Consider the following 14,160-nt stretch of genomic DNA (forward strand, 5'->3'; position numbering starts at 1 on the left):
TGAGTCTTGCAAAACCCGGAGGCGGGCGCAAGGGACTTGGCCAGCCTAGGGCTCTGTTTGGATTGCGCCATGAGGTTGCAATCCTATGCAGACCTTCTTAGGAGGAAGTCCCACTGAACACAATTGGACTAATGACTAGATATGCACAGGATTGGGCCCTGAGTTATTCTGTTATTGGCTGCTGGACTGATTTGGGGTACTATGTGATGCTGTTGCTATCAAATGCGTTGATGACGATGCTGCTGCTTCAGCTCAGCGAGAGCACTATGCTGGACTGGTTGTGCTCTGCAATTCGGGATCCAGCCAAGATCCTGGGAGTCAATTATTTGATCTCCTTGCTAATCGCTGTGCCAAGCAACGCTGTTTTCTGGAGCCAAGCTGGTGGAATCTGCTCAAGGCCCAGAGCGCAGAGGTGTTTCACCAGACTTCTAGGCACTGCTCCAATGGCACGGTCTGGACCTTCTTCTCCCAGAGATGCCCACGTTCTACTCACAGGTCGTGCTATTTTGTGCTCTCCGTTCAGCCGTCTCCTGAGACTGCAATATTGATGATCTGAACCTGATGTTTTTCTTTCACAACTGCTGCTGTATCTGACGCATTGTGTTCCAGGTTTTTTAATGTCTGTAATCTGAAGTCCCAAGGAATCTTTGCTGGGTCCTTCTCAGGGATTTTGTAAGGTTTGTTGCTGCTGCTGCTGCTGCATTTGTTCTATTTTTATGACATGGCGTCCTGGCTTTTCTCCTGTACCTTTTTATTGCCGCGCTATCTTTACCCCATTGTATTTAATGAACATTGCAACTAAGCTACCTTAGGCATCCTGTTATCAGTGGAAGGACAGAGTATACCCCTTTTAATAGGTGAATAAGACTTGGCCACATTACTGCTCAGCCTAGGGCAGTCCTCACCTCCTCCCTCCAGGACATGAACATAGTCACTGGGCGGGGGTGGAAGGGGCCTGATGGCCAGGGTTCCATGCCAACGGCAAACCATTCCTGCGCTAGGAATATAAAATATATATATATATATATTTTAGGAATATATATTTTTTATTTTAAATTTTCTTACTACACCTTATATTTACATTCCCGTACGCGAAAATCCATTACGTTACCGGTTTTAACTTTGTTTCTTATTAATACAATGTATTATCTTATCTAACTTACATCTAATATACGTTACCTAGCACTAATTGAAAAATGTTGCACAAATGTTTCAATTTCCAGTTTTCTGTTACGTTATTGGAACAGTTGTTCCCTGGTCCCAAGGCCAAAATTTTTTTCCTCTTGGTTTCTGACATACTTTCTTTTTTGTATCTACTTAATGCGTTTACTTTAAACAATATAAATTCAACCGAATTACTTATTTTACTTTCTTTCCCAATTTTAATTTCTCTGTTTCTTTGAAACGTTAATGCTAATAGTACAATTAAATTTATTAGACGTACTGTTGTCCAGGGAACACTCCAATAGTTTATCACAGTTGGTTGTCTTTCATTCCTTTTCCTTTTCTTTGTAGTCTTCTTTCTTGGTCCTTTGAAAGATTCTGTTTCGTTTTGTCCTGAAACAATATTTTCCCAGTTCTGTTTGGCCAGATCTGGCCAGTCCAATACAATGACTAACAAAATGTTCTATTGTTTCTGTATGAGGTTGTCCTGTTGTAACTGTTTGTCTTCGACATGCTATCCGAGTACAAGTTTGATCATTGGCTGCCAGCCATGGTCTGGCTGCTAAAACTCCATAAACTTGGTGGTATAACCGCCATCTCAAGTCCCACAGATAGAATGGTACTCTGTTGTCTTTAAAATATTCAATCGGATAATCTGGTTCTCTTAAATAGTTACATAAATTAGTTCTTACTTTCTTTTTTTCTAATTCTGGTTCAAAATAACATTTTTCTAATATATATTGATATGTTTTCTTTTTTGTTATTTTCACAGAAGCTCCAAATTCTTTCAACATGTCAGAATTTATATTCCACTTTTTTACACTTCCATAAATTTCACATAAATAATCAGGTCCAGTAAGTTTCATTGCCTGAGTGACATTATAAGATAAACTACCAGATTCCCACCACTTGTTACTCCAGTGTTTTCCCGTCCAACCCGATGCAAATGCTATTAACCAAAATTTAACATATGTTCTTTTGACATCTTCGAATTCTAATTGAGCCCATTTTCCAAAGTTAAAGGATAAAAAAGTCGCTAAAAAAATTGGCCCTATAGCTGGCAGATCTAATCCTCCATCAACAACAGATCTAAATGCTGTTGCTCTTGCAAGTGGAAAATGGATTGTACCCCATAAAAATTTAAAAATCAAATTATCTGCTTCCTTAATCAACCACTGAGGAGGAGGGTACACCGCTGCTATATTCGTCACTATGGGTAAAAGATAAGTTCTTACATAAATTTTTCTTTGGTACACTGTTAGAGTCCAATTTTTCCATATTTTTATTTTTTCTGTAATTTTTTCTAACCATTTTTTCCAATTGACTTCCCATCCATTTTTTCCTACTGAAAAATAGACTCCTAGCAATTTTACATATTCCTGTATTTCCATATTTGTTATTGTTTTAAATCTGAGTTGATTACATCTTGCATTGGAATAACTGTCATTTCTTTTCTAGATGCTTTTAAAGAAATTAAAAAACTCTTTTGAATATTTAATTTTGATCCAGAACATTTCTCGTAGTTATTAAACAACGTAATTAATCTTTCCATTTCTTCCTTATTTTTTACCAAAATGGATACATCGTCTGCATGGGCCACCAATTTAACCACCACATGACTTTCTTTTAATGTATCTTTTGCTTTGTGTGTTATATCAGTTTTATTTGTTGACTTTAAATTGTTTTTACTAAATAATCCTAAATTACCTGGTATTGGTAAACATATACCAGTTATACCTTTATCTAAATGAATTTTAGCCAAGATAGGATCTAATGCTAATACATATAATAAAGAACTCAAGGGACAACCCTGCCTCACTCCTGATAAGAGAGGAACCGGACTACCTCTCCAGCCGCTAAATTGAGGGGTCACAGTGGCACATTTGTAACAGTTTTACAGTATTCACAAAATCCGTTGGTATTTTCTTCCACAACATCACTTCCCACAAATAATCATGATGGATATTATCAAAAGCTTTTGCTTGGTCAAGTTGTACCAAATTGCCTTCCCATCTCCCTTTATTAACTAAACAGAAAATTTCTCTGAAAAGACATAACGAATCAGTCATATTTCTCCCTGGTATACCATTGGTCTGGCATTGCATCACTATTTTACTTGCAATTTTTGCTAACCGTTCGTTCAAAATTTTTGTTACAATTCTATAATCAACATTTTTAAGTGCAATAGGCCTCCAATTTTGTGGTAGGGTCAAATCTCCCTGCTTGGGAAAAAATATTAATGTTCCCTCATAAAAGGACTTATTCCAGGTATGGTGCGTCAAACAATAATTTAAGACTCTAGTAAGAGGGCCTACTAACCAATCACTGAATATCTTGTAGAATTTCCATCCAAGTCCATCCGGACCTGGAGCAGATTTACCTCTTCCACTGGTTATGGCCTTTTTAACTTCCTGTTCTAAAATGGGACAAAGAAGAGTTTGAATATCTTCTTCATCTAATCCCTGATAGATTGCACTCAAATCATGTTTTGATAAGTCTGATAAAAATTGTATAGTGTTCTTTTTATATATCTGTTTTACTGAGAACATTTTTTGATAATAATTTTCCATAATGGCGACCATTTCTTGTGGATGGAATTTTACTAGAGCATTTTCATTTTCTCTTAAACCTTCACACTCAATGAACGTTTTGGAACTTCTACTTTTGGCCCATTGATCCATATCTATGATCCCTCCCTTTGTTCTAAAGTATTTGTTATTTAGTCTTTTTATTCTTTGTTTTTGTTGAAAATCTGCTATAATTTCTTTAGACCACTTTATGTTTGTTTCATTAATTAAGAGACCTTTATTGGCCTCATAGTGACCTCTTAAAAATTGATTAATAGCTTTATGATATTCTACTATTTCTTTTATAAAAATATTTTTTTATATTTTCTACATCTGTTAACTACTGTTTTTTTGAGCCTTTCCCACCATTTATCAAGATCATCTAAGTAAAACTCTAGTATAGATACTAGTTCTGCTAGAGTGGATTCAATTTGTTTTTTATATTCATATCTGTCCAAGTTATTTGGTCTTAATCTCCAAAGTGGTTTTCCTTTTTGATGTATTTGACTTGTAGAACATTCAAGGGCAAGCATACCATGATCTGACCATGGTGTGATCAAAATACAACATTTTTGAACTTTTAGATTTTTGTGGGGCCCATAAACAATCTATTCTACTTGCAATTCTAGGGTGATAATACGTAAACCTTACTCCTTGTATAGACAAATATTTGCTTAAATATATTTTTCTACAGACAACAGGAAAAAAATCTAACTCATTGCTGATGTTCAAAGCTTTGTCCTGTAGATCTTTTTGAACCAAAAATATTTGTAACATTTTTTCCTCAGGGTCTAACATTTTTGAATATTGTCTGTTGGTTTTTGAATTGACATAACTACTCCTGTCTGACACCTTAGACCTATTATTAAAATCACCTGCTATTATTAGATTTTTTTTTTGTATTACATGCATCTTTCAAATGAGACCATAATTTTTTCCTACCCGTTGATGTGGTGGGAGCATAAACTCCACATACACGAAAACTTTTTGTCTCATATTTCCCATTACTTAAAAGTTCTTTTAATGAAAAATCAACCACTAGCAATCTACCTGGCACTGCTTCCAAAATAAAATCAACAGTCATGTTTTGTTTCTGTTTAAATAAAATTGCCACACCATCTTTCTTATCCTCACCCTCTGGGCCTGACTCCGTTCCTTCTGGTTGGTAAAATGGGTCTCTTGTAAAATGTATATATCTTGGTTTAAACTAGGCAACTTTGATAAGATCTCATTTCGCCTATCTACAATTTTTAGGCCTCCTGTATTCCAAGTAATAATGTTAAGTTGACCCATAATGATTAAAAGTTAATAATTTGTATTGGTTCAACTTTCTATATTTCCTCCACCTGTTTGATACCCATTTCTTCTTCTTCTTCTTCTTCTTCTTCTTCTTCTTCTTCTTCTTCTTCTTCTTCTTCTTCTTCTTCTTCTTCTTCTTCTTCTTCTTCTTCTTCTTCTTCTTCTTCTTCTTCTTCTTCTTCTTCTTCTTCTTCTTCTTCTTCTTCTTCTTCTTCTTCTTCTTCTTCTTCTTCTTCTTCTTCTTCTTCTTCTTCTTCTTCTTCTTCTTCTTCTTCTTCTTCTTCTTCTTCTTCTTCTTCTTCTTCTTCTTCTTCTTCTTCTTCTTCTTCTTCTTCTTCTTCTTCTTCTTCTTCTTCTTCTTCTTCTTCTTCTTCTTCTTCTTCTTCTTCTTCTTCTTCTTCTTCTTCTTCTTCTTCTTCTTCTTCTTCTTCTTCTTCTTCTTCTTCTTCTTCTTCTTCTTCTTCATTTCTTTCTACCTCCTCTGAAATCAGAGGTGTAGCACTACTTGAATTGTTTACTTGAGTCTCTGGAGGTTTCGGAGGTATCAATCTAGGGGAATCAGTAATGTCAAACAAATTTTTTGTTTTTTCTGCTGTTTGTTGTATAGTTTGTTGGGTAGCTCGTTGATAGATTTCAACTCCTTGTTTTTTATGGTGTAGGATGCTTTGTTTTGAAGTAGTTGCAAGATATCCACTATCTTGATCAGATTGTCTACCTATAGTACTTTCTCTTTGGATTTCCCCTCTTTGTTCCGTATCTCTTGCAGTTTTGTCAATGTCATATGCAATTATATTCAATTTTATTTGTAATTCAGTAATGTCTTTTTCCAGTATTGAAATAGAATCTTTTAAAGTTTTGTGATGCTTTTGACTTTTAGTTCTTTGTAATTGGTTATTAAGCGTGTCCCATTCCAAATATTTATCTTGTATTTGTATCTGTAAAGATTCAATTTCTTTCTGAAAATTGGCTCCTTTCTGAATCAAAAGTTCACTTTGTCTATGTTTCTTATTCAATTTATTCCTTTGTTCTTTTGGAGATGATTGGTTCTGAACGTTCTCAATTTTGAAAGAAGTTTCATCTGTATCTGACAAACCATATAGGCTATTCTTTTCTTCTGTTTCTTCTTCTGTCATTAGCATTTGAAATTTGTTTTGTTCAGCTAAAGTGTCTACTGAGAAGGTGGACAGTGTGTGATTTATTTTCCTGGATTTCTTACCCCCTTTTTTCTGCTCTCTCCATTCAGATGTTTTTTCCACTGACAAATCGACTGGGTTAAATTGTCTTCTTAGAATATAGTCATCATTATCTATGCCCTTTTCCATAGTTGGTGTTTCACTTTCCATTTCATCAGAAGCATTTGGTTGTTGATGTGTTTCATCCTTTCTGGTAGCAGTTTCTTTTGAGGTTGATTGTTTTGTTGTCTGTTCCCATCTTTTACGATCTTGCCTGTTGTAGTAGGCAACTGGACATTTGTAATAAACATGACCTGCTTTTCCACATAAATTGCAACAGATAACTTTTTGGCAAATGGTCGCATCGTGTCCTCTCATACCACATCGGGAGCACAAAGACGTTGTGCAAAAATGCCTTATGTGGTCGTAGGCCCCACAATGATAACATGCTGGTCGTTGTCCACTGAAACGTGTTATTCCTCTATCTGTCCCCAAAAAGAAATATTTTGGTATTTGGGTGACTCCATCTCTAAAGGCGATAACAGTTCGATATTCACCAGTCCATATTCCAAAGTCATCGTACTTCTTGTCCGGACCTAATAAGATGTTTGCATGTCTGGAGATCCAAGTTGCTATGTCCTGTGCTGGGATGGTAGTTGTTCTTAAAATAATTGTTAAGACTTTGGTGTCACCTCTGAAGAGTGGCACCGCATCATAATCTTTAAATAAAGAAGCATCTTTAGACATAATGTTTTTAAAACTGAGCCAAAATTTTTGATAGGACCTTTCCGATGCTAAACAAAAGTCAATTTCTTTGGATCCAGTAAGCTGGATCACAGCTACAATATCTTCTCTTAGAAAAGATAATTGTTCTTTTAGAAAAAGTTGTATGAGATACTTACGGGTCCCTTTTTCAGGATCTGTCCCTTTGTATGTAAAGCATACCACAAATCTTTTCCGAGGATTCTTTTCATCAGAAGCCAAGTGTGTAGTATTATTCCAATAAGCTTCCTCTTCATCTTCAATATCTTGTCTGTCTGCAGGGACACGTGTAAGATGTTTTCTCCCAATTTGAGGGTCTTGTGTTCTCATGGCTACTGTTACGTTTGCATAAGATCTTTTAGAGTCTGTCTGTGTTGGTCTCTTAAGAGTGTCATCCTGTATGCTTCCTTGCTGTACTGAAAGTCCTTGTAGCACTGGTGTATCTTGTTCCTTTTGTAAATGTATTTTCTCTTTGTCAGAAGAAGGATGTAAAATAGCTTTGGATTTTCCTTCAATTCTTTGTACTGTTGATAAATTTTCTGATGGTTGGCAACCTTCAGTCTCGAAAGACTATGGTATAAGCCTACAGCACCCAGTATTCCCAGGCGGTCTCCCATCCAAGTACTAACCAGGCCTGACCCTGCTTAGCTTCCGAGATCAGACAAGATCAGGGATGTGCAGGGTAACAGTTTCTGATATCTGCTTATCAAAATGTTCATGGCTTAGGTATTGTGATTCCATACTAATTAATTCTAAATTTTCTTGAAAGGGTTCTTTGGCCCAGTCTCTACCTCTTCTTGGTTTATATGTTTTGGACCTTCTATCTCTGTATCCTTCGTTTGTTCAAATAAACTTTCACTAGTATTCATTTCCATATTGTCTAATTGTACTGTCTCTTTAATGGACTTAAACACTTCATTTGAATCAGTTTGCATTAAAGATTCCTCCGCTGATATATCTTCATCAGGTTGTTCCAGTTTTTTTCCAAAAGTTTTAAATTCCACATTTAAGGTTTCTTGCAGTTGTTGTTTATAAAGTTTTTGTCTTTGTTTTAAATTATCAACAACATATCTCAATCTATCCAAAAACGTATTAATATCAACACACGAAGAACCCTCTTCTAAGTGTTGTTTATGATACATTTGTGCACCTTCAAAAGGCTGCTCCCAAGATCTAATCAGATGTTGTACCATTTTGATCATATTTTGTTCTTTTAACCATTCTGGTATGAGCTTTGTCGAAGTCCTTGCTTTTCTAAAAACTATAACTTTTTTGACAATTTCAAGAGTTACAATCCTTGCATAATTAGGTTCATGCTCAATGTTGTTTTTATGTTTACCTTGTAGTATATCCAACATGGTATCTTTTTGATTATCCAGAAGATTCCATAATGCGTCTTGGCTCAATCTGGAGAGTTTAATCATGTTGTCTGCTGGTAAATCTATGTGAGCAACTAGTAAACCCCATAGTTTTACCATATCAAATTTATGCATTTCTTTAGGATAGATGATTTCCTGAACACTTTTGTAAAAATCTTTATGTAATAACACTTGCCAGGCTTCTTGAATTTCTCTCTCTTTAGATGGTTTTCGTTTTCCAGTTTTAACCCTTATTACAACATCAGTTTTACTTGTTTCGCTCTCTTCTTCACTAGATAGTTGCACTTCACTATCTGAATTATGAATCAAAATGTAATCTTGAACATCAGACTGCAACGAGTTAGTAGAATTTATTTTTCCATTTAGTTGTTTATTAGTCTGTTCAACAACGTCTAAAATACTTTCATCTTTCGGTAAAATAAAAGGGTCATCTTTGACTTGTATATCAGAAGTAAGACTTTGTTCTTTTTCTTTTAATTGTATTTGTTTATCCTCACCCAGTAAAGATAGATTAAAATCAAATGAACCAATTTTTTTCCTTAATTTTCCTTGATGTCCATCATCCCAAGACAAATCTAGTATCGATTTGTGAGGTGAGCGATCTCGTTCTTCTAAAAGAAATTTTCCTTCACCGATGAAATCTTTAGACAAACTTTTCTTTGATAAAGATAGCTGTTTTGTTGTTTGTCTGGTGCTTGTTTTGGAAGTCTTTGTTAAGGCAAAGTGTCCTAAAGGTTTTAAGACCTCTTGCACTGGAAAAGTTATTTTTTCAATAGTCTGCAGTGATGCATGAAATTCCCTTTCCTTAGCTCCCAAAGTCAAAGTTTGTGGGGTATGACTAGGCTGAGCTGATTCCTGAGGATTTTTAGGAATCCCTCCTGTCGTATTGGATGTGGTTTCCATTCCAATAAACATGGTTTTCAGTTGATTGTGATCATCATTTACATTTGGGCCTATCGGGCTTGTTCCTAAAGCAGGGGACTCACTTAACTGCTTGCCTGATTTTGATTCCAGTGAATCAGTTGTGCTTTGACTTAGTGGACCTAAGACAGAGGCCTCGCCTATATACTTTCCCAGAAAAGTCTCTAAGTCTTTATTAGCATGTGATTGCAAGGCTTGCTGGCCTGACTGCTCTGAAGAAACCAAAAGGTCTTGTGGTTTCCTCCCCATTAATAGGGTACAAGAAAAAGATTCACTTTGCTGTTCTCTTTCAGTAGCCATTTTGTCTTGTTCTTCGTCTCTGTCTTTTCCAGTCATAGAGACCTCTTCATGTTCTGCAGTTTTCTGGGGTTCTATACAAGGTACCCCCTCCATCCTGATCTTATTTTGATCCTTAGACATTCCCCCAGCTGATCCTATATTGGGATCCTGGGCATTGTCACTGGAGAACTGAATTTTGGATGTTTTTTTCCAACAGAAGGCAAGAGCACAGTCCAAACACTTTCTGTCAAGGCAAGAGACAGTTGACTAGGGTACTGCAGCCCTGGGGGAGAGTCCTAAGCTGGCTCCTGTGTGGTGTGCACCATCTGCTCCTTCATTGCCACATGTTCTGAGTATTCAGGGCTCAGCCTGGCCAGGCTGGCGCTCAACCAACACCTGATCCCCCCTGCAATCAAAGGCCCAACCCTGTGCCTGGCCAGCCCCTGAGGCAGGGAGAGCCTGCTGCTGTCACTCTTCACCCCTGGTATGCCAAGGCCCATTCTATGATGGGGGGAGGGGTCGGATAGCCTACTGGAGTAAGTAAAATTATTTTGTACTTGCCTCTTGGTAAGCTGCCCAATCTCCAATGGTTCTCCTTGGACATATGCCACCTATTTTGGTAGCCTATGTCCGAGGTGAGAAAAGGGGCAGGTAGGTATAAAAAAGAGGAGCTAAGATATGGCGTGTACTGCCACTGGATCCACCCCTTCATGTCTCCTCCTCCCCCCTGGTTCTGTAATCAGACCTGGATTATTTTAATGAGTTCATTTGTTTAACGTGCAGCACAATCCTGACCTCAGGAGTCGGCTAGGCCGGTACGCAGAGGCACACTGGCCTGTGGAGGCTGGAACAATCCTCCATGCCCACAGAGGCACTGAGCCTCAAGTCAGCCCAGCTGGGCTGACGCAATGTTCTGAGGTAGGCGGGGAGAGGGTGGGGAGGAGGCGGGAGGGAGTGTTCCTGGGCGGGAGGAGGGTGGCCGGTGGGTGGCCCCAGAGGCAGGTGGGTGGGAAGCGGGAAGTGGGGCTGGGATCTGGCAGTTATGCTGGATCCCAACCCCCATTCCCAGGGAGTTCAAAGCTACTGGAAGCCGCTCTGCTCTCCTTGGACTTGTGCCACCTCAAGAGGTGGCTCAAGTCCGAGGAGACCCATAGGGGCAAGGGCGCCTTGCCCAGAGGTAAGGGGAAAAGTTTCCCCTTGCCTATCTTGCGCTGGATAAGCCTCCTAGCTTGCCTGTTCCAGCGCAATGTTTCCAGGTGAAACCCTCAATAGTGTGAAGGGCACTTATATTTTATCTTGAGCACGTTGTGGCACTCTGTGAGTCAAATAATCTCTTTGTTCAGTACTTTCATGCTAAAAAGTGATCTTATATGTCCTCTCCAGAGACACACATGTTGTTTATGGTCCATAGTTAAGCCCTGCCATATGAACACACCAAGCAGGCACACTCCAGGAGTGTCAGGGTCCTCTGTTGGGGGGGGTGTTTCCTCTGTCCTTCCTCTGCATTTCTGTTATAGACCTATGAAAGGCTGCAGCACAGTCAACTCCTGTCATGCTCGTGAAACACTTTGCTACTGATGTACACCAAGAACTAATGCAGCTTGGGTAGAACTGGTGCTACTTTTCAGAGGCTGTTCTCCTAACATAACTTTTCACTGGTCACAGAGACCATGAAAGAGAAAACCAGGGTGCTTTGAGTGATCATGGGTGCAGTCACACTCCCACTTCTGTGTTGCAAGTGTTTTGTGCAGGGGCCCTTCCATCATGGGTGCAGTAACCGTGAAGTTCCTGGGAAGGCACCCTCCCCTCTGTCCTTTTACAGCACAGACAGACATATATTTAATTATTTTCTCACAGTATTTGCAAAGCCAGGTAATATGGTGGTTCTGGTTGGAGACCCGGAAGATCCGGGTTCAAATCCCTACTCAGCCATGAAGCTTCCTGGGTGACCTTGGGCCAGTCACTCTCTCTCAGCCTCATCTACCTGACAGGGGTAAGAGGGAAGGAACCATGTACAGAAGCATGAGGTGCTTGGAGAAAGGGAGGTATAAAAATAAGGAAGAAAGAATGACTAGTAGGTTCAACCTGTACTCTAGTAGCCCAGACCTATTTAGGACTTGGGAGTTAGCATGAAAAGGATTTAATTTCATCACAGGACAACAACCAGGTAGGGGACGTAATCCTCTTTGTCAAGAACTCCTGGTGCTGCCGGTCCTTGTCGACATTGTTGGCACCCTCCTCCTCCCTTGCCCCACCCTGACGCTGCTCTGATTTGGCCAGAATGCAGCATCTGCCAGGTCAATAATGCTACAGCTACCCTCCTGGGTGCCCACCATTGTGTGCTGGCCTCAGCACACTCCTCTTTCAGTCCCTGCATTAAGTCAAAACTGTTTCAGTTTTGCAGTGACAAAATCACCTTATCACTGCCAGAAAAGCGTTCCAAGTTCCGAACGCGACAACCGAGAAGACCCTGTTCCCTGGTTGCCGCTTCCCACCTCAGCAGGCAGACAGGAAAAGGCATCTCAAGAACACCTCTGTAACCGGGCAGATTCACATGGGAGAAAATGCACCTGACATGCGTATTACAACATGCCTTCCGGAAAAGTTGAACATTTTACAACATGCATGATGTGCGTCAGGGCAAACCTGAGAAGCCAACATCCCTATTTCCTGCCCAGGGATAGGGCCTTTGTCAAAGGTCAAACACACATGGAGCTTTCTCAAAAACATTTCATCCAGCACTTCAAAATGGGACTGCACTGTTCAGCAATCCTGCTGGAAGTGAACCAAATCCCAGTTCTGAATTTCATGGAAACAGAGAACCCAAGAGCTGTAGCAATGAGGAGAACAGAAGGGAAAGGGTCTAAGCTGGGCTGATCAAAGTAGAACTCCACAGCTAAGAGAATGAGATGCTGGTGGTGGCAGAAGACACTACAAGCACCCTAAATTTGTCCACTCCTGGATTTGAATGGCCTCCAAAACAAAGGAGCCACTTTTTCAAATCTGTAATAATGCTAACACAAAGCAGTGAATCGCTAAAACCTCCGTATTCTTCTCCAGAAGAAGTGCTGGACATCGCTCAGTGGTAGATCACATGCTTTGCATGCAGAACTATGGCATCCAGGACTGACTATGGAAACAAGCAGTATCACGACGGCTTTAGCAATCCTTTGGATCAGGCATCTCTGTGCCCCTTAGGTGGCTCTAGTTAAACAGGGAGAGATGCAGAGGTCAACACAGGTTTTGACCAAACAGCCGTGTCACTTAGAAGCACTTGAGGGCAGCCTAGAAGCCCATCCAAACTTGTTCTCTGCACTGTTGCAGAGCCCCTGAGCCCCAGTTGTCTCACCTTCACTTGCTAATGATCTGTCAGTGACAAAAAACCGACATTGGCTCCCTTGTCCACAGATCTCCACCTTCCCCTTCAGTGCAAAGTACCAGGTCCATGTTTGGATTTGCATTTTGATGTTTCTGTGAAGGGACACCGCTTCTTCTGGAAGGCTTATCAGAGTTCTTATCTTATCTTATCAGAGTTCTTATCAGAGCACACCAAGTGGGTGCTCCTTTTTTTAGCAGGGGGAGAGTAACTGGCCCACCTCACCCCAGCACTGTCTGTTCTAGTGGCTGTCTGCTGGTATTCATTTGCATCTTTTTAGATTGTGAGCCCTTTTGGGACAGGGAGCCATTTAGTTATTTGATTTTTCTCTGTAAACCGCTTTGTGAACTTTTAGTTGAAAAGCGGTATATAAATACTGTTAATTAATTAATTCTTCATAAAGAGAGTGATCCCTTGAATAGACAAGGGGTGAACATTCTGCACTTGAATGTTCCCAAAGTGTGCTCTGCTCAGGTGCAGAATGCACATTTTTAGTTATTACCTTTATCTTGCACCTGTCTTCAACCATGGAACTCAGCATACATGGAATTCCCAGGTCCGATACTGAGCAGAGCTAGGTCAGCCTGGCTTCAGCGAAGCTGCCTCTCTCATGTGCACTCAGACCATATGGTGCCCATAGATGACCACTCACAGAACGTAAGTGGCAGGGAAACCACCTATTCTTAGGCTTTACCAGGACTCTCCCCTCTTTCTCTTACTCAACTGACACATACCTTTGCAAAAGCATCAGCAGAAAGTTTGAACCCAAACCACCACAGATTTCCAATGAAGGGAAGTCTAAGAGGGCCCGGAGGGTACAGTCTGGATTCCCAGAGTTGTTTCAGGAAGTGCAGAATCAGCCACGGAATCGGAATGATCAACAGTACCAATTCCCACCAGATTGCCATGGCTCTTCTCTCTCTCTCTGCCTTCCTGTATCTGCACAGCTGGGCAGGCTGAATGCTCTTTCTGAAGCAGCTTCTCGTTTCGTCAGAGGTATTGCTACCACTCCCTGTTTTCTTTTACTGACTCCTTATATAGTTCACTGCTTATAATAAAGTATACAATACAACTTATGTGACATCATAACCAGTTGATCTAGGAATGTGTTTGTTCTAGTGTTGCAAGGTGCAAAAACCAAGATGTTACAAGGGATCCTAGATATTACAAGAGATCTCAGATGTTGCACTGTAATCCCGGGTACCAAAGCAAACTCAGTAGACGACAGGGATCAAATCCAG

The 14,160-nt window shown here is 39.8% G+C and overlaps 1 protein-coding gene across 1 annotated transcript in view; it reads right to left on the reverse strand.

Annotated features, from left to right (window-relative positions):
• The window catches only part of LOC136643843 (cytochrome P450 2J2-like), a 46,596-nt gene extending 32,769 nt beyond the window's left edge, over nucleotides 1-13,827 (reverse strand). The window contains exon 1 of the mRNA XM_066619214.1: nucleotides 13,654-13,827. Coding sequence (XP_066475311.1) covers nucleotides 13,654-13,827 — 174 coding nt within the window. The remainder of the gene's footprint in view (nucleotides 1-13,653) is intronic.
• Between the last annotated feature and the right edge of the window lie 333 nt (nucleotides 13,828-14,160).

This window comes from Tiliqua scincoides, chromosome 3, assembly GCF_035046505.1.
Source record: "Tiliqua scincoides isolate rTilSci1 chromosome 3, rTilSci1.hap2, whole genome shotgun sequence".
In the NCBI taxonomy this organism is placed as follows: Eukaryota; Metazoa; Chordata; class Lepidosauria; order Squamata; family Scincidae; genus Tiliqua; species Tiliqua scincoides.